The following is a 27,150-nucleotide window of genomic DNA, read 5'->3' as shown; positions in this document are numbered from 1 at the left end:
CCTTTTCAGTATTAAGGCCCATTTCTTACAAAAAGAAGTTTGAAGGAAGATGGCAAAAGATCATGCATTTTGTCATGGTCCAAATTTAATCTTCATTCAAAACTAAAAAGCCCCATGACACTGTCAAAGCAAAACTGCCATCCCAAGCTACCTGTAATTGTCAAAACACTTCTATGACTCTGCTTAAAATAACTGGTAATGGCCTCTCCAGATTTTGTATCCCCTAAAATAAAGGAATTAAACCCCTGTATTTAGAAGGTCACTGGCATAGGAAACAATGAGTTAACAATAATGAGGTGTCAGTAGCAGTAATAAGGTTATTTTTGATCCCAAGCTAATCCAAAGAGTTAGAAGATAATTCTTCAATGTGCCAAATAAGTTCCATCTCTCTCAACTTCGAGAGAACAAAAAAACAAGCAGGAAAATAGGAGTGAGTTTTGCACAAAAACATATCCTATGAATGAATCTAGGAAATAATTAAAACTGTGATAAATCAGAAATTACATACGTGGAGCCACAGGATGGGTTTTAAGCTCCTTCATCACTAAGTTTACTTCCATTTACTGAAATCACTCTTAGTATGAAACTCCATTTGACACACTTATTGTGCCTCAGACAATAGAAAGCAGTATCTTGGCCAAGTTTTCTAACAGATCCATGGATAAGACCACAAAGCTTTAGTCTACAGGGAAAGGCAGTTGACTTGGCAACTCTGCCTGTGGCTCTCTGACCTTTGTTTCAGAAAAGGTCACCAGAGAGTCAGGTTCCTGAATTTCCCAGGGATTCTGCAGCTCTAAAGCTAGGGATCTTTTAGGCTGTAGCATCACGATAGTCTAAAGAAACATGAATTAATAAACCCTTTTTTTTTAATTCCCACAAAACATTTTCAGAAGTCCAGGAGCAATCAGGAGTGAGTGATACCAGTCCAGTTCTTGGTTATCAGCAACCATGACACTGCTGAAAGGCACTGTAAGAACACACAAAACCAGCTGCACATAGGTGAAAGGCTGAAGGTTTCTGTGTCTGGGTGAGGAGCTCTGATTGCCTGTTGTCTGCCCTGAGCACAGTTATGAGAGTTTAGCTTACATCAAGGTGGCTCTTCTTGCTACATTCAACACAACAAAAACTAAAATAAAAAGACAGTGATTTTTTTCCGCCCCACTTATTTTCTGTGGAAGAATAGAACACTGTGCACCTTAGACTGCAGGAATTGAGTTGTAAGCAATGGCAGATTGTAATTGATTTGCTAAAGGAGCAAATAGAAACCCTTGAGTTACACAGCATTTTAAGCAAGAGAATGACAGATTTAACACTGATGCTAGGTTAAATCTTAAATTAGGCATGTGCAAAGACTTTCAGTTTTTCAGGGTGTGGCTCAAACACAGAATGAACAAACCAGTTTTTTTAAGAGGTGACACCTCCACAATTAAAATTATTATTTTAAAGAATCATGGAGTAACTCAGATATGAAATTGTATATAAAAAAATCTTCCTCTTTTTATTAGTTCCAAAGGAGAAGTAGCTGCTGACACTGTTGAACTTTGTGATCATTCTTCTAGATTAAAATACTAGTAATTTTCTAAAAAGTGATTTTTTTTTTCTATACTTAATATAATTCAAATCCTTATCTTTGGTTTCTTTTTCTAAAGATGCATCAAATAAATGGTTTAAATAAGACAGAAGAAGCTGTATGAAACTACTCTTGCTGAAATGAAAAGGTTGCTTTTTTGGGAAAAAAAGATAATTTAGGGGCCAATGGATTAGATGACCTCAAGATGTCCCTTCCAACATAAAAAATTCTGTGATTCTCTGATAGATATTTTTATGTATTATATGTTCTATATCTCACAAATTGAATAAACTATATATTTTATTCTACTTATAAATATTAATATTGAATATATTTTCATTGCACATTATGCAATTTATGCATTGTATTTTACATATTCTATCATGAAAATAAAACAAAATAAAATTAAACAAAAGATATTTTGGCCATTTTTCTTTAAATAAAGTCACAAACTAAAGAAGTCCTGGAAAAAGAAAATAGTAAGAGAGAAAAACAGATGTTTCTGTGTTCTTGATGGAGTATTTTAACAGCACAGTCTCCAGTTCAATGTGTACCGGTGACAACAGAGGAGCAGCCACAATGACTATTAGTACTGCAATTCCTTATACAAATAGATCACTCTATGTGTCTATACACACACACACACACACACACACACACACACACACACACACACACACCAAACCTCTCCCAACAGAACACTGCTTCATTTCTATTTATCTTTCTGCCTGCAGTCACACCTTTGCGCCTATCCTGAAGGTCATGAATTTTCATTTGGTAGGGGGATGGATGTGTATTTCCAGCATCCAAAAATTTTGAAAAAGGGAGACTGCAACTGCTTTCCAGCCAAGTATTAACGCCAGGCTGCATCCACCGCTGCTGGAGAGAAAGTGAGTAGTCACGGCCTTTGCAGGTGGAGCGTGGGAGGTGAAATCCACTGTCAGTGAATGAGGTTGCCAGGCAAGACACACATACACTCCCACACAGCAGCTGCTACTGCTGTTCCTGTCAATAGCCCCACCATGTGAAGGAGAGAGGCTTTTTCAAAGGTGAGCTGATTCAACTGCACAAGGCTTTAAGGACGTTTTTACTAATTATTTCCTGAATTAGAGCTATCTTCTTTTAAATAATGATAGCTACTCAAGTGGACTTTGGCTGGAACAGGAGTGGACCCCTAAGAACTGCCACCCACTCTCTCAAATCAATGACTAAACTTGTGCTGACTTCAATCACCCTGGAACAAACAGACCTTTAAACACAAGGCTCTCCCTCAAAAAAAAAATTGACTAAAGCAGGTGTTTTGCTCAGAAAGGCTCCAGTATGAACTTCCAACTACTAAAAACAACCCCTCGACACATACAGATGCACTGCCCATCATCCATCAGTTCTCTGTACTGAAATGTATTTTTGTAGGAGACCTAAACACCTCAGAGAAGCTGAGCTTTTGCTCATCATTCTCTTCCTAGAGAGTATCAGGAAACATTAATATATAAGTGTATTTTCACCCATACTAAGGGGGTCTAACACTTGCTATTTGTTGTCACTCAGCCAACAGTCAGAAATATGACATGGTAACTTTTGGTTTTTGGTTGTACTCTTGAAAATTACTATTTGCATTTCAGAAAATGAAAACATTAAAAAGGTTGAGATTGATGTTATAGATCTGACAGCCAAAATGACAACAGGAAAGTGGAAAATGCAGTAACAAATATCAAAATAACTAGTAATACCAAAACAACAGTAGTCCCTTCTAGTGTGCTTTTCTTCATTGAACAGTAAATTACTACAGAAGATACACACACAACCTTTAGGCCAGGGTTCTGTATCACACAATAATCAGGATAATCAATCTCCAGCCACTCCCATATGTGCAGCACATCAGGTTCTCTACCAAATTTGTACAGTAACACTAAAATTAACATCTTAAGGAAGATACGTTATGAATACCACAGGGATTCCTGGAAAAGCTGCACTTCAGAAATATTTAAACTTCTTAAATTTTATAACATTAATGCTGATGAACCATTATAAATAACGATGAATGACTCAGGAAAGGGATTATATGTGTTGTTCAGCACAGCTGATGATGTAGATAAGCCTGCGGTTCCAAGAATGTTAAGGGGACCACCTTATCTTATGTTTCCCCAGAAGATTTCACTCCATTGTTCCTATGACACAGTTTATTTTCTTTTTTTTAAGTGCTTCTCAGAAGAACTCTCAGCAATTCACTCCCTGCTGCTGCTGCTGACCCCAAGGCCCCCAGTGTAGCCCCTAAGTTTGCTGATCTCTAAGGTACGTACACAAGAGATGACAGAAGCCACAGACAAACCACTGAACCATACTGAGGCAGCCAACCACAGGTAAGCAGAACAGGTTTAGCTGATTATTACAGGCTGAATGAAGCTGGTGGCTGGAAGAAGCTGACATTTCAGGATTGGTTTGCTCAGATACATGAACAACCTTTTATAAGCCATGACAGAGATGAGTGCCTTTAATACTGGTTTGACTTTGCAAATACATTCCTCATGGCAATACCCAACTATTTGCATTTACACCATTTAACCTTTTATAAATACCACAACATACAGTTTTGATGCTTTAAACACACTTCACACAATCTGCAGTGCCTGAGTCTATCTTATAGGGGGGAAATATGTTGGAGATGTCCCAGCAGCTGGGCAGAAGAGGTAGATGTAGAGATAGATGACCTCCTACAGATCAGAGGGACAAGATAGACCTGAACTTCACTGGGATGCAGAAAGGTCTCTTGCTAATCTGATGTGCACATCAAATGAACAATAGTAATTTAATAACAAGCATCTGTAGGCCATAGATTGTCTATGAAGGTACTTCTAGGCTTTTTTCCTTTGCATCTAAACTAGAGTTCAACATGATGGGATATATAGGAACTTGGATTAAAAGATCTTTTATTTTTTTATCTTTTTATCTTTCATGTGTTATCTTTTATTTATTTCACAAATATTATAAATTGCATACTATTCACAGTTTAATTTATATTGTACTCCAAGTACTTCCTTTTTCCTTTCAAAACCTACGTATATTGTTAGCCTTATTAGCTCAAGATTAAATATCAAATCTTCATCGTATTTATCTTTCATGCTTCTTTTTTTCATACTCTGTGATAAGCCAGTTCTAACAGTGTAAATCTGTATATAACCAATAGTATTGTTCCAGAGGTACTGATACAACTGAATTAGAATCAAAACTGAAGTCTATATTTATACCAAGGTTTTATATATTTTTAATGTTCATGGTCTAATTCATAAATCAGCCTTAGAGTGTTGTTTTCCTTTCTTTTCCTTTATGAAGAGACAAGACTGGCACATTTGATGGGGGATTAAAAGAGAACTCCAAGATAAATTATTCACGAGAGCAAACAATATTCTTTTCTAAAGAAAATTACAGCTTTTAGAAACACAGTGCAGTATATGCAGAGACTTTGTAAATACAGGAAAGCAAGAAAATAAAAATGAAATAAATGAATGGTTTTGAAACAAAAATATTATTTCTGATACCTAAAAGATTGGCCTATATTTATTCAAGGAAAACATTAATTCAGATATGTAGGGTGAAATGATGACCCTGTCAGCACTCACTAACTCAAACCACTCACTAACTTGAGGAGAACCAGGATTTCATCCCATCAGTATGAAATATTAATAGTTTCTCCAATCCATTTTAGATATTAAAATAAAGTATGTTTTGTTACTTTTCTTTATGTTTTGTTACTTTACTTTGCTCCTCCTCCCTTTTTAAGAAAAAAAAAAAGGAAGGTAATATGGCTATTAGGACTAGACAATCATTTGTAGGTCCTTTACAACTGCTCTAGTCTAGTCTAGTCTAGTCTATTCTATTCCTTGGCTTGATTCATCCTAAAACCTTTTTTGGCTTTATATTTCCAAAGTAAAACCTTCTTTATTCGACAGAGGAAATCCTTCTGCCACAGATGTATGGGAAGATCATGTATTGAGAAGGACAGATTTCAAAAAAGGGGTCTTGTCTTAAAAAGATCTCAAAATATTGTAAAATAAAAAGATGCCACTCCACTTGCTATGAAGAATATAAAAGCTGGAGTAAATGACTGAGCTAGGCTCTGTGCTGCTGTGCCTGATCAGCTCTGCATCTCTAATCTAGGCAGTCATAAATTGCAAAATAATAATTGTGCCTGACAAAACTGCATAATAATATAAGTAATGTACTGTATCTAGGGATCTTTGCCAGCTAGTGTCACTTTGCAGGAAGATATAAACTGAGATATCCTGACTCTTCATGTTCCTGGTTGAGGGAGAGGTTGAAATAGCAGAATTCTATTCTAAAATTCACACTGCTGTTGCACCTCGCATTCTGCATGGGAAAAGCATAAATCACCTCAGATTCTTTCAATAGCTAGGTAAAATATTTCAAAGACTCATATTCAAAATTCATGGGTTTGCCCCCCCTATATTAGGATAGTAAGGGTATTTACAGAAGATACCTGTCAATAGCTGAACAGGTTCTTAGAGGAGAAGGCCAAGCACAGTGACTATGTCGAGGTAAAGGTCTTTATTTACTGCCTGAGTAAACAAATCTAACAGATCTTAGAGTGCTCTTTTTCCTTTCCCCTCACCCACACAGTGCAAAGGAGCTTGGAGATAGACAAAACCAACTAGGCACAGCATTGGGAGAAGGGGGTAGCAAATGTCACCTGGTAGCTTATATATTGTTGTGGAAGAACTGAGGAATTCTGTCTCCAAGGGGCTTTTTCTTTCATTTACTTGGCCTGTAATGACCACAACTGGGGTTACACTACGTAGGAACCACTGTTTATATAAGGGCACAGTCTATTAAAACACTTGGAACACTAAATTTTTATCTTTCAGAATACACATTGGTTATCTGCCCACAGTGCTATTCAATTATATCCTACAAAGTGTTCTCTCTGTAAAAAAATCTTATTAAGTATCAATTCATGTGATTTTACCACAAATTTTGCACAATTAAGTGCTTTCTTTAAAGCATCATTCCCTAGAATCAGGAGATTCTGTATTTTAAACAACAAAAAAAAAAGCTTCTAGCCCAGTGGTTTGCACAGTAAACCTTGAATTCATTAACAAAAAGAATCTCAAATATCCCCAGCTTTTCAGGAAAAAAATCTTATTTTCTCTGTGTCTGGATTTTTCAGTACCTCTGCTGCATCAGCTGTCAGGGCTTTTCTATGCAACAAGAATATTGATCTTGGGGAATCATTTTTAAGTCTTTCCAGGAAGAAGTTTAGAGCTGACTCTCTGCTTCCTACCTCTAGGAGATGGAAAAATAAAACAAACACCAACCTGGATTTACTGGGAAAATAAAAGGAAGTCATGTCAGAACCTCCTCAGCAATAAGCAAAAAATGACTTTGACTGATCACTAAATGAGGGATTTTAACTGCCAGTAGTACTTGAAAAGAGTGATGCATTTTACTTATGAAGTAGACACTGCAAGTCTTGACAAGCTCTGATCGTGACAGTGATGCCATCATACACATAGTGAAGAAAAGAAACACAGCAGCAGACAACAAGGAAAAATGTCACCTACTAAGAAAAAAAATGCAGCCGGAAGAATACACAGATTAAAACACCAGACTTCCACACCTGACCCATCGGCACATTCTGAAAGTGACTGGAGCTTCAGGCGTGGTGGGACACGTGAGTCAGAGAAGCTGTGGCATGAAGATGACTGTGAAGCACTTTATTTGGTTTTGATTTCTGGCAGTGTTTGGGTACACTTGCAATTTTCGTCTGTGGCAGATTGATTAGAAAGCACTGGCAAAAAATAGAGTGGGAGCATGGACATTTAACTAGCTGCAATGATCTTACTAAGATGCTTCACTGCTCACATCTGGGTCTGGAACAGCATCATGGTAAAGTTGTCCTGAAACTCTACCAAAGCAGAACTGTGTGTTCAATTACTAAGCTGAAAGCAGTACCTTGCTTTGTTTAGTTGTACTGGGACCTCACTAGAGAACACTGCCAGTCTCTCCTAAAGAATCCTCTGCATCCCACGTTGAAAGGAAGGTGAAAACAGAACCAGGAAGCTTAAACAAAAATGCTAAGATTCTAAAATGGGAAAACTAACACTGACCAATGAGTAAGACTTCGTTATTCCTTTTGACTACTGCTACCACAGGTTTGATACACAGCAAGAGAGTTCAAGGTGGTACAATAACACTACACTCACATACTTGGAAGATTTGCTCAGTTAAACCATCCTCACTAAAAGTTCCTTGCAAATTTCTGCCTGTAATTAAGTAAAAAACACAAAACTTCTCTTGGAATCCATATCAAAATGCAGTAGTGTATAAACCAGGTTGTTTAGCAAAACACAATGTGAGCCTGTGTCCTATGATCATCAATAGACAGAGCAATGTAAATGTTTAGCAGAATGCTAAGAATTGGGCCTTATGAAGCCCAAGCCTACCATATCCACTGAGGAGCTGTCCCAAAACCTCTACAGAACTGAATTAAACCACAAAACTACCATTAATAAAAGTAGTCATAAAGACTAGTATTTGTGAGATCAGAACGATTTCCCCTTGGAATCAGCAAAGCCCTTAAATGTATACTGAATTATAAACAAGTGAGTAGTCCCATCCCTATGTGACAAGCTGTTTAAAGACAATGGGAATGCTTAAGTGCTCTGCTACATGGGGATGCCATTACTCACATACTTAATGATAAGCACATGCTTATTACTTAACTTTTTATGTTGCGAGGTCTAAGAAGAAGCATGCAACAAATTAATGTACAATTATGAGAGCCCACACCCCCAGAGCTTACTGCATAAAAAGAACACAGAGAAGAGAGAAAAAAGCAGTAGAGTGACAGCTATGAAATTAAATGTAATTTGAATGTGCCTGCATATTTTACAGGTGAACAGTTTTAATGATGACAGATTTCACCCCAGTGTGAAAGAGGAAAAGCTGAGTCCACTTCTCTGGCAGAATCTTCTCTTTATTTTTTCTTTCATGTTTTGACACTTGATCTGTACAAGGTAACCATAAAGGGCTCTTCATGAATCCATTTTGTTAATCAGCTATATGCTGTTTTTTAAATTCTGTAGATTAAACAGCAGATTTGGTAAGAAAAAGCCATCTTGCCATGTACATCTGAATGTATTCCAGTATTATTTAAGTAGATCTAGCAAATCACACTACCAAGATTTTTACATAATATTCCAATTTATTTTCACATCAGTAAGTGTTTCTGCAATTTTAATCCATATTTTCTGCATTGCCTCAGCAAAGCCAGACTGCATGAAATCACAGCAAAGAGCAACAATATTTATGTTTTTCTAGACTCGTCTATGAATCATCTAGGTGCAACTTTCATTGATATAGAAATTTTACAGTCATACACATTGAAAGTCCATTTTCAACACAGGAAAATGGAAAGTAAGAATTTCTTACTAGGAAAGTAAGAATTAACATTTTTAAGTCTTCTTCTGTGGAAAAAAACATGTATGCAAATAAAAGATGCACCAGAGTATTTTCTTCTAAGTAGGTTACAATGCTGTCATTCTACAGAGATTTTGATACCCTATCTCTACAGCTTCTGATGTGTACTTTGGGATCCCTGCACAACTTTAGAAACACACTCTTCTATAAAAGGGAATAAAACATGCCAGCCTTGGCACAGATTGTCTACAGCAGCTTAGTAAGTAAGTTAGTAAGTTAGTAAAGTTAGTAAGTAAAATGAAAAAGAATCATAAAGTTATATTAAATCCAATCCACTACACTCCATGAGCTGCTACATTTTAACTGGGTAACTTCTGCAAGATGGCTATTACTACACCTCTTGCTTATGAAGAGCTCCTCAAAATTTCAAGAGGATTTTGGCCTAAGTTACAATTTTAAGTCTTTTTTGGAATGTTTTGATCTGGAAGTTGGTGACCCTGTACTCATTAAAAATGTACATAGATTAAAATCTTTAACTGTTAATGTTTAAACTACAGGCATCAATGTATTTTCAGTACATCTGAAAGTATTGTTAGATTGAGGGCAAAGTGGCCAGCCCCAAGGCCTGATATTCCAGTCATTCCTTGCTCAGTGTTTCACTTGATGCCAATTCCAATACCACTTTCAAAACTTATTCTTTAATGCTGTCCAAGCCCTCTTACTGATAGGAGAGCACAAATGCATGTCATCTAGTCAATTTTTTTGTACATACAATATTTTGTAAAGTCCAAAATTTGCACATCTCTTATTTCCTTCTTCTCGTTAGAGAAGAATTGAATTGAATTGAAAATGATGAAGTTCTTTAATAGAACTGCTCTTTCAGATTACCTTTATTTATTATAGAAACTGCAAGGCTTTCTTCTCTAGCATTTTCAGGCACTACATCTTATGTCTTTGCTTGCCATTGGGTTTCCTGCCGTTTATAGGGTCACTTTACAGTTACTGAATCTCCTTTTTCTCTTCTTACTAAATTTATTACTTCTTGTTGCTCCTTTTACCATAGACTAAGCCTTTCAGGTTTGCCAAAATTCTCCTCGGGATAAGAAGAAATAACTTGTCTGTTTTGTGAAGAAAGCACTACAAGACAGGAGTAAAGATGGATTACAGCCATGTTTTGGACATGTAGGGCATCCGGTAGCCTCATAAAACTTTCCACAGAAAGGAAATGCCTCATAGTTTCTTCTTCTTTTCTGTATGCCCATTATGTAAAAGGATGATGTGAAGTGCTCAACTGAGCTCTTACAATAAGAGCTTATATTCATCACTTAACTAAAAATACATTTTCTCAAATTGACATTCTACAGAAATTGCATTTATCTACTGCATTTATCATCCTAAACTTTCAACTTATCATGCTGACACTGCACAAGTCTTGAGATTTTTTTTTCCTCTGAGTTGTAAAAAATACAAACCTGGAAATTTACTGTAAGTGTAGTAGTTTCACTGTTTCTTTATCCTTCTGGGTTTTCCTTACAGAAGGAGATTCTTCTGGGCTTGATTCTTGTTTCTCTTGAGTAGTTTTTCTGTGTTCTGTGCATTTTTTCAATCCAGTCTTCAATTTCATACTACCTTTGCCCTTTTGGAAGGTTTGGCAAGATCCTCTGGTATAAAACATGTGTTGTTCTGTTGATTTCATCTGGCTGCTTGTACATGCCAAGGAGAACTAGTTCATTTCACTTCATACAGGAAACTGCGCCAGTGATTTTTCTGCAATTTCCAATGCCAATTATATTGTCTGTGCTACTGAGTTTGGATCCTGGACAGATCCTTGCAGTCTGCTTGCTTTTGCTTAACGCTGCCTTTAGGCATGTGAGGTCTGTGAGCTGCTATTAACCACGGTATTCTTGTTAAAATATTACTTTCCTCAGCCCACATTTAACTGCTGCACAATTATAACAAGTCCTTATGTTCTGTATTTTATAGTGTTGTTGTCAGACCATCAGAAATGAAACATAAATTCTTCTAAAATAAGTTATATATTTGATAGAAAAATGTGCTTCTGTTTTTTGCACAGTTGACTTGAAAAATATATTGACTTGAAAAATGTATGTGGTCCTTGTTTATTACCACCTGTAATGGGTTTGGATTTTTTTCCATTCAATAAAAAATGGTTTCTCTGGAGGCTGTGAATTCGTGGTCTTCTTCCAAGTCTTTTGTGCAGAAAGCCAACTCATTTGATACGCGCACATGAAGCGGATTTCAGGTGAATGTTACCTCGGGTTACAAGCACCACACAATTGCAGAACACTCACGCTTCCATTTAGCATGGCGTACAGGCTGCTGCGAAGCTCAGAGAGCCCAACAAATGAGGCCTTAAGCACAAGAGTCTGCCCACTGGAAGTCCTAATTTCATGGCCACACTGAATGAAGGCAGCAGCCCCACCGTGGGCCCAGCTACACCTGTGGTCAGGCTGCCACAATTTAGTGCAGCCCAGAGTAGGCAATGAAGTATCCAGGTGTACATGAGTCTGCCCTCGACCTTCCCTGCCATGTGAGATGAGGGGTCTGATGGTTTCCACACGGGGCCCACTCTTCTTTCCCACTGTGGACCAGGCCAGTGTTTTGCGGGGTGCTCACTTCCAACCTTCTCAAGCCGTGCCCGATGGGCAAAATCAGGGCCACCGTATCAGCGGCCATGGGTGCCCTCCACTCTGGGCTGCCCGCGCTCTCCTCTGCTCTCCGTGATGCTTCACCACTGCTATTTCCCCGCAGATTCCCAGCCGCCGCCGTGAGACACCTCTCCCTCTCCCTCTCTCTCCATTTTCACACTCCACCCACTTTTTGCTTTCTTTCTCCATCTCTGCCACCGTCTCTCTCCCTTTCTGGACTTGTCTTTATTTGGCACTCCCGGAAGCTGCTGGGCACTGCTCTCCCTGCCCGCCCGGGCAGCTGATGTGACTGACTGACACCGGCTCCCGCTGAGGAGGAGGAGGAGAAGGAGGAGGAAGAGGAGGAGGAAGGAGAGCAGCGGCGAGGCGAGGGAGGGGGGGGAGCGAGTGACCGGCCGCGGATTTTCATTGCAGAGAGGAGGGGGAAAAAAAAAAGGCTACGCGGGTCATCAAAGCAGGTAACTCAAGAGCAGGCGGCGGCGGGAGGGGCGGGATGCCGGGAGCGGCCCGACCCCCCTGGCCCCGGGCAGGCGCGGCCGGGGCCGCGGGTGCGCTCCCGCCGGTGGCGGCGGCTGAAGCAGCCGCAGCGGACATCTTGGGCAAGGGGGAAAGTGATGAGGGCACGACTCCGGGCTCGGCCGGGGGCGGCAGGGCGACAAAGTTATTCCTTGGGCGGGCAGAGCTATCTGGGTCAGGGGCCCGCGCTGCCCCTCGACTTCCCTCCTGTCACCTGCGCCGCGCTGCGCACGGAAAACCTCCCCCTGCCTGCCTCCCTCCCTTCCCCCGGGTGCTAAGTGGGAAGGAAGTAATCTGGGCTGGGAGAGGGGAGACCCGAGCGAAATACCACGGCATGCGAGGGATCCTCTTTGGGGCCGAAGCTGGATCTCCTCCGCCGAGCCCCCCTCAGCGCCGGGAGCGCTTTCGGCTGTGCCCCCGCCCCGGGTCCCGGCAGCCGACCGGGTGATTAAAAACGCCCTCGGCTGTTTTGTGCAGACCTGGCTGTCAAGCGATGCCGGTCTTGAACTCTCTTAATCAGCGTAAGATGATCTAATTCTGAGGCAGGCGGCTGTAGTGCCGGTGGGAAGCGGGGCACCGAGCCCTTGGATCCCCCCGCCCTTGGAGCCGGAGGTGTGCGTGTGGTGGAGGTGGCAGAAGAGCCTGCAGGTTCAGCTCAGAAGAAAGGGTTAAATAGCATCTTAGGGTGAGCGACCTGAAGGCATAATGTATATACCTTTACATAAACATATATAAAGCATACTTCAAATACAAGGTAGCTTTCAGAGGGGGCAAGAGGAAGGCAGAAATGAACACCCTTGCAGCCGAGGTAACTTGACATCAGGAGCACTCCCCCAGAGACGCAGCCAGCACAAAGCTGAGGAGAACTTGTCGTGACCTCACCTAAAAATGTGCAATCTGTCCCTTGCTTTGGGGACTGCTGTAGATTTGTATCTTGGCATTAAAGCATCAACAGTGAGGATTTTTATCAAGTGGAATTCAGATTTTGTAATGTGTAGGGGCAGTCTTAAAAACAAAGACCATCCGGGGAAGAAAGCTTTCTTTATGTACCTTACCTAGATGTGTTTGTTTCTGAGTGATGGAAAATGTTAGGAAAAAAAACTCTGCACAGAGGCCAGTCCATTAGGAAATAGTTGGAAGGGATCTGTTTAGCACGGGGTCTGAGTTGGATAAACCTGCAGATTTGTTTTGAAGCCAGGCAAAAGTGGCAGTGGTTTATGGACTACCATGTTTCATTGTTTTGTGAAATTGTAATCAGAAAATCTGTCCTACTTCAGAAATGTAACTTTAAGAATTATTTAGAATAGAAGAGTGGTAGATGGAATAACTCAATACAGTACTCTCAGATATGCCCTTTTAAGACACTACTGTGAGTCAGATATCCTAATTTTTATGCAAATTTTCTCCTAACATTTCCTTTTAATTACTTATTATGCAAATGATAATAAACTTTTTTTCTGGTTTTATGCATTTTCAGCAGCATGATTTCATAACACTGGCTCTATTTTGAGCAAGTTTGCACAAGAACAAAGGCAATCCACCTTCTGTAACAAAGCCAGGCACATACAACAATATGGTCTTTTTGGTCTTGGGCTTAACAAAAATGCAAGTCTTCTGAATACTCCTATGATTCCTTTGTGTCTTCTCCCTTGAATGCTGCTCAGATGTGGAAGGTGGACAGGCACAACTCCACACCTAATGAATAAAATATGTTTTCGCAATTAAATAAAAATGAGGAGGATGTGCATTATTTACTACTATGGTAGAACCGACCTCTGACATGTTTTCATTATTCTTTGTCAGCTGTGGTTCCAATTTAAGTGGAGAAAAATGCTTCTTAGTATACCATAAGGAGCAAGGGTACTAAGATTAAATTAAATTTCCTCCCATCATTAGACTTTCTGATCCAACTGTATAGTTTTTATTAGCCATGCAAAATACATTGGGAACCCTAAGTTTAAAATAAAAAAAAGTAATTAAAATTCACCTAGGTCCAAAATTCACGGTAATCTGAATTAGCAGGTACTGGAAAAATAGAGTGAGTATGGAGGGCTGGAAACAGCTTGTATGCAGCTCTCAGGCTCAGGTTGGTTTGCAACATCACCTGGACAAAGTCTGCTAATCTATGCTTTAATCTGTGGCCTGTCAGTGGCAATAAAGTTGCAATTGGTTTGAGCTCTAGGAATAGAAATGATGAACTGCCAAATACGTTTAAGAATATTCTTGGTGGTTCTGCACGAGTTCTAACATCACGTGCAACAGCAGCAAACTCAATAGCTGCAGTTGCTGCTGGGACATCTGACTACATGAAAGAGAACATTCTTTGCTTATCATGCTTATTGGGGCAAAACCAAAGAAATATCTATGATAAATAAGGCATACATTTTTGCAGTTATTTTTCTGTGTTATTATGGACTGGTTAAAGGATTTTGCTAGATGAAGTACCCCTGCTATATATAAATAATCCCTTTTTCTAAAACTTCAAGTGCATCTTTTGCAGTAGTGGAGATAGCTGGGGACTTACCATTTCCATATGGTACAAAGTCCACTCCAGTTGCTTACATAATACAAAATACTTCAGACTCTGGAGACTCGGCTCTTCTTCAGAATGTCTCTGCTAAGAGCTATACCAGAATAGCAACACCTTTACTAAGCACTGTATGCTGAAGTGACAAAAGCATGCATGAGCACAGCTGCATCTATGGCAACGATTATGCTGATTCAGATACTTGATCAAGAGTAGGGAGTTTGGGGCTTCTTAAACCTCTGTGACTTCTGTCACCATTTAGCATGGCTTTATGGCATGGACACCACTAGTCTATACACATACTGCCTACTGCTGTCTTAATTGCACCTGTGCACTTAAGATATTCTGACTGTCAATTTCAGGGACATTTTCTTACTTAAAAGGTCCCGTTGAGACTACTTTCCTGAGTATATGCTAATGGGAATTGCTTTGTCTGACCCACAGTTTTTCAGACAGCAGCAAGCCGAAGAGGTTGCTTGTAGAATTCCAAATGCCAGTAGTAGTATGCTTGGAATTAAAGCCTTAATGCTTTTGTAGCTATATTAAAAAAAAAAAAAAAAAATAGGGAAATGCTCAATTACATAATTAAATAGTGGCACATTTTTTACAGTAAGATCTGCTCAGATCCTAAGCTTTAAGCTATGTTTTGTATTAGTTTAAATATTTAATTAAATTCTCTTCGGAAGGAATGCAAAGAATCATTTACATTTCTGTGTGTAATCTGTCATCATCTAGAAAGAGCAGACCAATTCACCTAACAGCTCTGGGTCCTCTAAAGCATCAGCCATCCTCAAAAATGCTTTTATAAGCCTCTAGAGTAGGTCCAGTTTGATTTCTCTATGTTTTGCAAGACGTCACACTGAAATAGAGGAGGGATAAATAGTTAAATGTCTGAGATCTTGTATGTGAGCAAGTTGCATGGGTATCATTAAAGCTTAGGATCTCTTAAGTAGTAATCAGGTTATATCAGGAAATAGAAAGGTCTTTTTTAGTAGCAGATGGCCCATTTCATCCTGAAGCAGAGGCACAAATTGCAATGCTAGCAGTATTGCAAAGTCAGTGGGATGAATTTTAGAATGAGAGATGCATGAAGACCTTAAGTTTTTGTGACCAGTAAAGATCCCAACTGAGATACAGAGCACAGGGAGGACTCATATAGCAGAAAGTTTGCCTAAGGCCTCCTGGCTGGTGCTATGCGGGAGGAAGAGTCACCAGCTGCAGGCTGAGTGGAGCAGCCATGATGAGCCTGAGACCATCAGACACAGATTGCAGCAGGATGTTCTGGTGAGAACAGAAGCACTTGCAAACCAGGCTGAAATCAAGCCCAACTATTCAGGCTTCAGGATAATATGGATATGCATGAGAAGTAGGGTGTGGAAGCCTTGTGAAAGGCCACCAGTACAGCAAACAGAACTGTTACAAACCTTGGTACTGAATAACTCTTGTCTTTTCTTCAGAAGTAATTTTACAGGTTCTGTTTTTAGAGCTTGCAATGCTTTTCACTTAGTTTTAACTTCCTTCTTTGTTTTTTTCCTTACACATCCTGGAAGTACTGAAACATTTGTACTTTATGGAATTTACCCTTTCAGAGAGTTCAAATTCAATTTGTTTGGAACCATAGCGTAAAGGATCTTACTGTTCAGTTATTATGAACTGAACTGAAACACTTGAATAAAATCAATGCCTACATGCAGTATTTTCTCGGTTCAGCAAGGCAGTCTGCTTACATACAGTAATTGGACTTGTGACAGGTAATTAAATGGCTTTTAAGGTCTTTAGGATGCTTGATTACATCAAGAGCCCCACACTAATATATAGTAAACGAGGTGGCTAAGAACACTGCATTTCTGTTGATTGGAGAGATACTAAAACTCATACACTTCATTGGAGGGAGAGAAAAAAATAAAACCCAAGACAAAAGACTATGAGCAGTGGTGACATGAAAAGGGAGCATAAAAGGAATAGCAGAATGTACTTAGAAACTGGGTTGCCTTGGTTATTTTAAGTCAATCATGCTTACACAGACTGTCAAGTCTTGACTGCTTCAGTATATCATTAAATAATGAACTCGCTCTTTGTGATCACAAAATTCATGACAGTCAAAATTATTCAGCAAGGGATAGAAGCTCTTCACAGAACTTCCAGATAATTAGAAAGTGAACTGATACTCCAGGAGATACTAAGCACATACATGAGCACATGGCATATTTTAAAAAATTCATATTAAGTTATCAGAGACCTAACTGCAGTCCATGTTATTATTACACTGACTTGTAGACATACAGCTTGATGTGTGCAGTTGCTCACTTATATTATGGGACTAAACTGGGATGTGATAAGAAATCTAAAATGCATCAACAGTCTTAGGGGTATTTGTCAAAATAGAGATTGTTTTATGAAGCAAGTTTTACAGTTTTTCTGAACAGTGGGATGAAAAAAGGTCTCTGTTCTTTTTCAACATGTTTTTGTAGACAGCAGCCTTATCACTAGGAGAGGGGGAAAAGCAGAGGAAGAGCCAGAATGCAAACAGAAAAGCATGCTTTGTGGTACCAACAGCATAAGGCCAGACAAAGGAAAACACTTGGGTTAAATGGAAGAGGTTCAACATGAACCTGCTTTTACCTCTTCTATGCAATTTTTTTATTACTTATAAAAAGTAGCCCTTTAAAAACACAGAGGTTATGCCAAAGGAAGAAGTCCACACACAGGATAATTGATGTAGCACATTCTCATGCACAGCCATAAGGGACTCATTCATAGCATATCAGTGGGTTTAACACACTGAGCTACAGAAATATTTTATGATTAGTATACTAGAATCAGCCAAGACTTCACATCAGCTTAATAGTCAAAATGGCACATCCATCCACAAAAAGCAGAAGTTACACAGACATTTTTGTCTTTTTGCTATTTCAGGTATAACTGTCCATCTTAACAAAAAAAACCCAGTTAAAATTCTAATACTATTTGATACACAAAACTATCTATTTTAACTAGGTTTAAAAATAAAATAATTCTCTATCCTTAAGGATGAATTGCTCTCATATGAGCTTGTAGTAGATCTAGGGGCAAAACAATAAAAAAGACTGATTTGTAACTCAAATCATTCTTCTCACACAGGGCCTTACTGAGACACAGGGTCTTCTGGTTAAATCCAAATTGACATCAGTTTGAGAAGACTGTTTGCATTCCTTCCCTACAGCTAATGGAAAACATAATACAAACCATACAAGGCAATGTTCCTATTAGTCTACCAACACATACTTTCTTCTCACCACTGTTCCCTTTGCATTGTCCACCCAGAATCTTTTATGATAACAACCCAAAGAGTTTCAGGTGCTCCTCCTTACCACTCGGCCAGTACTGAGCTGCTTCTGAGATCTCTGTGGGAATGAGCAACTCCCAACACCCCAACCCAGTGGATTTGTATTGTCTGAACAAGAATGGGGTGCAACAGGAATTTGGGTCTCATGCCAAAGGTGGCAAAGAGACTGCCTGCTCAACATAGCATTTATAGATGTTTGAATGATGATACAGGAAAAAGAGCCATTTTAGACCTAGGCTGTCTGTGGTTTTGTCAGAAATGAAGTGCTGTAAGATGCTATTGTAATTTGAGGGGATATTCAGGAATGCATTTCTCCTCCCTTGATATGTGTTGACATAAATTGTACAGAGGAACTCTCAGAGGACACAGTGCTTTGGATCTATAAAATGTTCATGACTGGCTCTCTGATAGTACCAGCTGGCAATCTGGGGGGTTGTGTATTTTATTTCATATCTTGGTAGCAGTTTATTAAAAGATTAAGAGAGAAAGCACATGTGCAAGATACTGTACTTCCAAGACCAGTGTGATTTTCCAAGCAGTGAAGCAATGATAAATACAATTAAAATACCACACTACTGCCTATATACTGTTCTAGGCATCTGCCAATTTTTGGCATAGAGAGGAAATCCATGTAGGACATGTAGGATTTCAGATGATGAACATGAGTGAGACCTGGCATCAATTATCAGATGCTAGATTTATTTGGAAGGACTGGTACTAGGTGGGAGCAGGGGAAAAAAAGCAAATAATTAATAAGTTGTTTCTTTTCCTTTCAAATTAATAGAGTGCTAGGAAGTAAAACAAACTGTGGAACTTTGTACTTTATTTCTTGCTGATGTTTGTGAGAATCATTTCATACTTTACAAGGTAGCACCATTCCTTTGTGCAAAACCCCCATTTTTACATGCCTGATATGTCATTAAAGGGTGTTTTTCCCCTCTAACTCTACTGTACTGCTTTTCCGTGTGCATTCATTACAATTTGTTTCTTCTTGAGGATGGAGCAATATTGTCCTCTGTTGTAAATCACATACAGTAGTAACAGGAATAGTACATGTGTGTTTTGACTTAAAGTTTGCTGTTTGGTATCGTTTTATCAGGAAATTCTAGTCTACTTCTAGTCAAGTTTTTTTTTTCCCCTTGATAATAGATAAATGGTGCTTTGAGACAGCTGGGGAGGACAGCAGTGATCTCTAAGGCCTGTATATAAAACAAAAATCTGCTTTTTGGGTTTCAGCATGCTTTGTTCTACCTGGTTTTTCCTTTACTTCTTTTGTGGAAGAAAGGACAGATGGTAGTATTACCACATGCCATTAGCACACTCAAAAAAGATACCACTAACAGTAAACAGGGAAGAGCTGTGGATCGTCTGTCTTGATTTTGTGCCCAAGAGAGAGTTACCAATGTTAGTGTTTAAATGAATTGTCAGTAGATTTGTGTTAATACCTTTCCCGACTCTTAGGTGACCTTATTTTCAGTGAAGGACAGTGTACTTCTCCACCAAGAGAGCAACTGGATAAGGATTACATTGGGAGTTGAAGCATTGTTATTTTTAATTCCTTATGGGTGGTCAGCATCAACTCTGGGAAAAGATACATGCTTAACCCTGATAATCACTTCAAGATCAGATCTTTAATTAAAATCCTAACAGGTGAGATAGGGAGTCTGTCTTGATGTAAAAACATGCTTTATGAGAGTGGAAGCACGCCACAGACATATTTACATCCTCTTTATTTTTCTTTAATGTGCAGAGATTTAATTTGACACTTTAAGTAGACCAATCTTATTATTTATTTATAATACAAGCTCTGATGCTGTATCATGGCAGATAGTATCTTCACAGAGTCAAGCTGTGTCGTTTGTGTTCTGATTCCTTTGGAACTGTGGCTTTGTGGTATCTGTTTGACCATGCAGAGTGCAGTGTGGAAAAAGTAATCAGACAAACAGCTGCATATAGGCCAAGAAATTGCTGAAGTGTGTCATAATATGAGCCAAATACGTAAATCCTAATAGATAAGCAAAGATGTTAGTGTTTAGATTGAGTATGGATGAAGAGAGTTTTCATGCTGTTGTTCAGTGGATGTTTAGAACAGTAACATTAATTCCTGTGTTGTTTGTAAGGTAGATAACACTGTGTCATTTAATGGTAAAGTGAGGTGTAAATGTAAGATAATGTAAGATATACAACTGATTTGCACTTTTATGTACAGTAATCACAAAAGTGTTCTTGTACTTTATTCATACATGACAGGTGTAATTGTCTGTATTCTTATGTGCATGATGTACATTTTATATATATTATATATATATATGGAAATACCATGTATTCATGAATATATAAATATTCAGATAAAAAAGTAGACATAGGGTAAACATGATGATTATTTAGTGTAATGTTCTACATAAAAAGAACAGAAACCTGACATCCCTAATATTAGGGTAAAAGTGGTTTCTACTTGTGTTTAAAGACTCTAACAACATATTATTCTGTGATTGCTGGCGATGCCTGCTTTTGGAAGAGCAACACTGTAGTTTCCATCTAATGAGAATAAAATAAAGCTGTGAAGACTATAGTGAATAAAAGAATATGTTGTAGCAGAAAAGTGTTGCATAAAAAGATCCTTCAGGTATTTGAGCTGGGTTATTCCCCTGAACATCTGACACTGCAATGTGTATTGCTAGTGTCTTACAGAAAGCTGTTTATTGGGTAGAACTTTACAAGTCTAATCATTTGTGAAACTCCTGGTGTGTGCACTCAAATTACTGAGTTTGTAATCAAACAGTTGGATTATTTCATAGGCAAAATCAGGCTGAAGAGGCCAAAAAGTAAGGTCTTCCGTAGAAGTTTGTGCATAATTTTTGTGACATTTGATAACATCATCAAGGAAAATTTTGAGGTGAATTAGAAAAAACCCAACCTACCAGACTGTATCTAAACATAAAGACAAATAGGTACTATACTAAAAGTAGATTTTAAAATACTGATTAAATCAGTTGAATGTCTGCTGTGTTCTGTATTAATATGCTATGTTACACCAGTCAGACTTTAGACTGGTTGAAAACAGAACTTTTAAAATAGACATCATTTTAGGCTTTTATGTAGTAGGGTAAAATGTGAAAAGAATGTATGTATAATATTTTTTAGGATTAACAGTGCTTTGTTTTACGAAAAGGTTTAATATTCTCATGAAAATTTGAATATTTCAGAAGCTCCCCTGACACATTCATCTCGTTCCTGCCAAGATATTTGTAACCTTACCAAAAAAATTGTGAGGTGTTTTAAAGCTATTAGATTTTTCAAACAGAATAGTATGCATTTTGCAGGATAAAGAAAGTACATTACCAGTGGGTCAAGGGAGGTGATCCCACCCCTCTGCTCAGCCCTGGTGAGGTTGCATCTGGACTGCTGTGTCCAGTTCTGCGTTCCTCAGGACAAGGGAGACATGGAGCTCCTGGAGCAGGTCCAGTGGAGGGACACAATGCTGATCAAGCAACAAGAGCATCTCTTTCATGAGGAAAGGCTGAGGGAGCTGGGCCTGTTCAGCCTCAAAAAGAGGTGACTGAGAGGGGACCTCATCAGGGTCCACTGAAGGGAGGGTTCCAAGAGGACAGACCCAGGCTCTCCTCAGTGGTGCCCAGCGATAGCACAAGAGGCAATGGGCAGCAACTGAGGCCCAGGAAGTTCCACCTGAGTATGAGGAAGAACTTCTTTACTGTACAGGTGACCAAATACTGGAACTGGTTGCCCAGAGAGGTTGTGGAGTTTCCTTCACAAATGGTATTCAGGAACCATCTGCAATCCTGTGCCATGTGCTCTGGTATGATCCTGCTTGAGCAGGAAGGTTGGATCAGATGACCCCCTCTGGGCTCCCTTCTAACCTGGCCCATTCTGTGATAAGACAAGAGAGCCCATCTGAATTTTACACTGTTCATATACATGCTGTCTAATGTCATCCTCTTTTGGGGGTTTGATTTTTTATTTAATAGAAATAGGAAAACCCCATGAATTCCAGACAAAACTTTGACACGAGAATGGTTCTCCCAAGGGTTTTGTGCTGTAAAATCTTCTACTTCACTTTTAGGTCAAACATAAACCTCATTACGTTTATAGGGTAAAGTCTGAAGGTCCCACCTAGTCTGAAAGGCAGCGTGACTAAGAGCACAAGAACTTTGCATGTGTTTCCACCTTCCTAGTAGCTAATTTCCTTTCATGCTTAAATTTTTAGAAGAAAAATATCACTATATTTTATTAATGAGAATTATTAGTACTAGTTTGTAAGTGAAAGCATTTCTTTCCATGCTACTTTACTTTTTAATTATGACATTTAGGCATTCTGCACTGGCTGTGGAGACACTGAAGCAGCAATGTTTGGTTTGGTTGCTGAGTGTTGCATAGTGGTGCAGTTCATTAGAATCTGCTATTAGGCTTTAATATCTCTGCAATGCTAGCACTTCTGGCAGGCTGTTCTTTAGGAACTAATACACTTACACATTTGTTCCATTTGTCTGCCTACCCGTTCTACTCTCCAAGCTATGCAGGAATCAATGTCTTGTGGCAGAACACCACACAGTGATGACTCCAGAGAGCCTCTGGCTCCCTGCTTGCCCCAGCTGGGGATGTGCATTCCCCCGTTGCTCCTGCTTTTGCACATTGTGGTGCTGGGTAGGGGATGCAGCCTAGTGTGGGGGCTGGGATGGAACTGGCCACAGGGATCATGTTAATCAAGAGCCATCATCACCACATACACCCCTTGCTGAATGTCACCAGAATCAAACACTCACAACCTTAAGTGGGGAACATGTACATTAAACTCCCTTTAAATCAGGGGATTTAAACATAGCTTTGCCTTTGCTTATATAACTCTTTCTCACTCTGAATGGTATATAGCACTTTTTTCCCTGAGAGATTGGCCAATATTCAAAAATGTCAATGCCTACACTGCCTCACATGTAGGAGAGCAGATAATCACATTGTGAGGAAAGAAGGCAATGTGTGAGTTGTTAAAAATGTAACCTAATTTCTGTTTAATCTTAAAAGCACTGCAGCAGTACTGCACAAGCAGTACTAGATTTATTAGTACTCTAATAAATACTTTATTATTAGTACTCTAGATTTATTTATTTATTTATTTTCCTATCCAGATGTTAATTAGCATTTGATTTTAAAAGCTTGGGAAACACTGGTTCATATTGGATACTTCTGTAGGAAAAAAAGTGATGGTAAATCATATAAGAAAAATAAACAGAAGACCTTGAATTTTTGTGTAGTCTTCAGTCAAGTGGCTGACTCTTAGTACAAAGCATAAAAGACCAAGGCAAATTTAAGAATGAACCTTGTCAAAAATTTGAGAATATTGATTGCATCTGTATTTTAGTCTCTGTAAATGCAGATTCAAGTCATTGTAGGCATAAGATTTTACCAATTATTCCTATAACTATTCCAGTCATCTTAGGATCTGGTTGGGAGCATATATACACATTTTGTCGTAAGTTGTTCACTTGCAGACCGTCAAAAGCTATGCTAGCAGTGGTTGGAACCTGTTACTTAGAAGGAAGAACCAGAGCTGAGTACTGATTTGATTCCCTGCTGACAAAGAAGCAAGTTACCCTTTGTCAGCTGCTTCACTGCAGCTGTTATGTGCCAGAAAGACAATGCTTAAAAATTGAGAGTTTTACCATAAAAGAAAAAGCCACAAGATGAACAGAACTGCAGCATGAAGCAAGAACTTTACTGAGAGGAGTCTAACACTGTTTCTATCCATAATGAATTTTTCAGAATGGCAGAGACTCATGGCTTGATGGAGAGATTGGAGAACGCAGTGACTCGACTTGAATCATTATTTTCAGATTCACAGAGATCTGGTGGAATGGAGTGTGATGGCATCAATGGAGTCAATGGAAGTAAGTATGTTATTTTGAAGTACTATCTCTCTGTTATTAAAAAATTGCAAGTAATGTATGTTTGTTTTCTAAGAGGAAATTCGATCCCACCTTCTACAAATTCTGTATCAAAATAAAGTAATATTTTTTAAAAAATTATTTAGAAATGTCACGTGACAAGCTTGGTAGCTTGCACAGTTCTAAACTAATATGGCCTAGAAAATTCATGATTTTACTGTTTCTTAAATATACTCAATGTCTCAAACTTTATTACTCTTTCCATTTTAGCAATTATATTTACAACTTACATTGTTGTAAATAATACCCCAGGTGAAAATGTCTGCTTGAGGCTAATTAGCAGAAGAAATGAGACATCCCCTAAATGTAGAGCATATATAATCCTATAGAAGTTACCAATATAAACACTGTTGATTTGCCAGCTCTCTCTGAATTTCACGGTGCAGACACACTTAATTAGTTTATCATCCTTAATCAAATATGAGTTTATTAGGAAGCATTTTTTCATTAAGGACTGCTATACATCCATGGCCTTAGATTGTTATCTCTTGAGCTCTCTTTTCTCAAGTGGCTCTCCAAAGCACTACATTTTGGTATATTTGGAGAATATACCAAAAAAACCCTATTCTTTGTCTATTCACATCATACCATCGAATCATATTTTTTCACACTTTAAATTTTGTGGTACCTGAAAGTTACAGGCTAAATAACTTTACATATGTGGTACTTCTAAATCTGGTGGAATAGAAGTGCTCTTTCTTTCTCCAAAACTTGTTTAGTCTTCCAGAAGCCAAACATACACCTCTTTATTAGATTCATGTTCTTTGCTTTCTGTATTCCTTGCCCTTTCTTGCATTCTGTAGAGAAGAGCACATCCCAGCATGGACTCAGCTGCTGTACAGAAGCTTCAGAACACATGGAAAGTTGTAGGCAGCTTCCTTTACTGACACAGCAGCAAGTGAAGTGTGTGAGCTGCTGTACTGTCCCCTATGCCAATCAACACATGCCTGAACTGTACGCCATGGGCCTGCAAAGTGGCAGCTGCTGCGGAGCAGCTGACTGAGAGCAGTGTGTTTCTGTGGCAGGAAGAGAGTGACTTCCAGCAGCCTTCCATGGCAGATGAGTTAGTCACAGGAAGCTTCAGTAAAAAAGTGGTTGCAGTCCAGAGAAAACCTAGGCAGCTAGTAAACTGTAGCAAAGTCAGGGAGAAGTACAATCCATGTACAAACTGACAGATAAATCAGGCACCACTCAGAATTGTGCCATTCTCAAAGAATTCAGTCATGTAATGAGTCCATTTATTTGAACCTGTATTTATCCAAAGCACAGTATTGCAGAACCAGGGCTGCTTTCAGAGCAGGATATAACTCATCATGCCAGGTACTTCCATGCAAACCGCTTATATTCTTGACCTGACCTAAGAGCTCAGGTGGAAAGATTCACCCCCAGGGAAGCAGAGCCTGAACGCCCCAACAGATCTCTAGAAGAAATCAACTGAGAAGTCTTGTTGAAGTGTGGTTATAAAACACACCCACTGGGAGACTGCAGTAAGAAGCTGAGATGAGCAGCACCATGGAGTGCTTGCCAGGCTGCGTGATGTCTCCATGCAGAGCTGTCTCACACAAGGACTCAGGAATCAGCTTTTGCTGGTGCAGTTGGGAAAGTCTTCTGTTTGTGCGACTGGTTTCAGTTTCAGTTTGTGCCTACAGTGTCCCAAACACCACTCTGCCTCTGCAGAGGTTTGCATACCAACACAGCCACTGCAAAGGAAACAGTCTTACAGGTCTCTTTTTCCTTTTTCTCCGTCAAAATTGACACTCGTGCCAGAGTGTGACCTTTTTTAAATCTCCAGTTGAAATGGAGGTATATTTCTTTCTTCAACCATGACCTCCATCCCCTAAAAGACCATTCCATAATTATAATTATAAAAAAAAAAAATCAGCCTTGGTTTTTCAATTAATACATTTTTAGAAACAGAATGGGAGATCTGTACCTTTACTGTTTTCCTAAATGGCATTACAACAGCAGGATTGCAAATAAATCATTCTGTTGTTCTGCATGGCCCACAGCAAATTCTAGTAAATGCTCCTGGGAGTGAGTGGCATTGAAAAGTAAAAAATAGCATAGTTGCTTTCTAGTTCTGCATAGGACAATTTGATGAACTGTTATGTAAAACTCTGCTCTAAAGGAAAATGTTACAATGACTCTTTCGGAAACAAACACAGATTTTTGCAAAGAACATAAATGGGCTTTGGAAAGCATCTCCACAGCTAAAACCTTTTGTGCATTAGGTAATTTGAGGGGTTTACACACAAACACTTAATATGGAAGAAAGCCCAGAAATTCCTCAGAATTATAGGTGAATGGCATCAAGAGAACAAAAGGAGCCTTGAAATCCCACCTAGCTGACTAACTACATTTTCTTTTCCACACAAGCCACTGCAAACTCCAGTTGCCAGAGCCTGTCTTCTTTTCTGTCATGGAGCCAGATGACTCTTGTGGAATAAAGAGGGCTTTCATGATTATGAATTTGAACACAATTGTTATAGAGTGTCAAAAGGTTAAAGAAAATTCTCTGGGGAAGGCCTGGTACCTCTTCAGGCTTCATTAATGAGGGAGAGAGGCAGGGAAGAATTTTAACCTTGTTCTCTCAGATCCTACATAAATCATGGATTCACGTGTGTGTCATTCATGCTAGATCTGGAGAAGGTTCTGAGGCACAGACAGGACATGAGGGAGTAAAGAGAGGGTTGTAAAGCATCCAAGGAAACATTATTTTTGCCATTTTAACTACTACATAATGCCATGTAGAAGCCAGATGTTTAAGGAACTGAGGCCCATCTGCATTTTCTGAGTGTCCACTTTATCAGGAAACTGCTCTGTGTACTATATTGAAAATAGCAGCTTAATTCATATATATAGTCAATGGGATATGTCATCTCAATGACTTGTTTGAGCCTTCTTTATCCAGTGACAGTTTTGCAAGGTGAGACAACAAAATGAAGAGATTACAAAGCCTTATCTCACTGCATAAATCTACTGTCAACCCATTCCAAAGACTCTCTTACTGTAAATGGAATTGGTTGCTATTAAAAGCCACCAAACAACACAGAGATCTTCAGGAATGGGTAATTTAAAAATAGTTGTTAACTTGTTAAGTACAGTGCAGGTTCTTTTTAGGGGACAATATTTGGTTAAAGTACAATAGGGGA

At 39.0% G+C, this 27,150-nt stretch overlaps 2 protein-coding genes across 2 annotated transcripts in view; one reads left to right on the top strand and one right to left on the bottom strand.

The window, feature by feature from the left end:
• ATXN1 (ataxin 1) overlaps positions 1 to 27,150 on the bottom strand; it is a 474,819-nt gene that overhangs the window by 388,071 nt on the left and 59,598 nt on the right. The gene's annotated exons all lie outside the window — the stretch shown is intronic.
• Positions 11,593 to 27,150, top strand: part of CAP2 (cyclase associated actin cytoskeleton regulatory protein 2) — a 69,994-nt gene continuing 54,436 nt past the window's right edge. The window contains exons 1-2 of the mRNA XM_023919693.2: positions 11,593 to 12,131; positions 23,817 to 23,941. Coding sequence (XP_023775461.1) covers positions 23,818 to 23,941 — 124 coding nt within the window. The 5' untranslated portion in view covers positions 11,593 to 12,131; position 23,817. The remainder of the gene's footprint in view (positions 12,132 to 23,816; positions 23,942 to 27,150) is intronic.

This window comes from Cyanistes caeruleus, chromosome 1 (genome assembly GCF_971803275.1).
Source record: "Cyanistes caeruleus chromosome 1, bCyaCae1.hap1.1, whole genome shotgun sequence".
Classification (NCBI taxonomy): domain Eukaryota; kingdom Metazoa; phylum Chordata; class Aves; order Passeriformes; family Paridae; genus Cyanistes; species Cyanistes caeruleus.
This window is presented reverse-complemented; position numbering and strand designations above follow the sequence as displayed.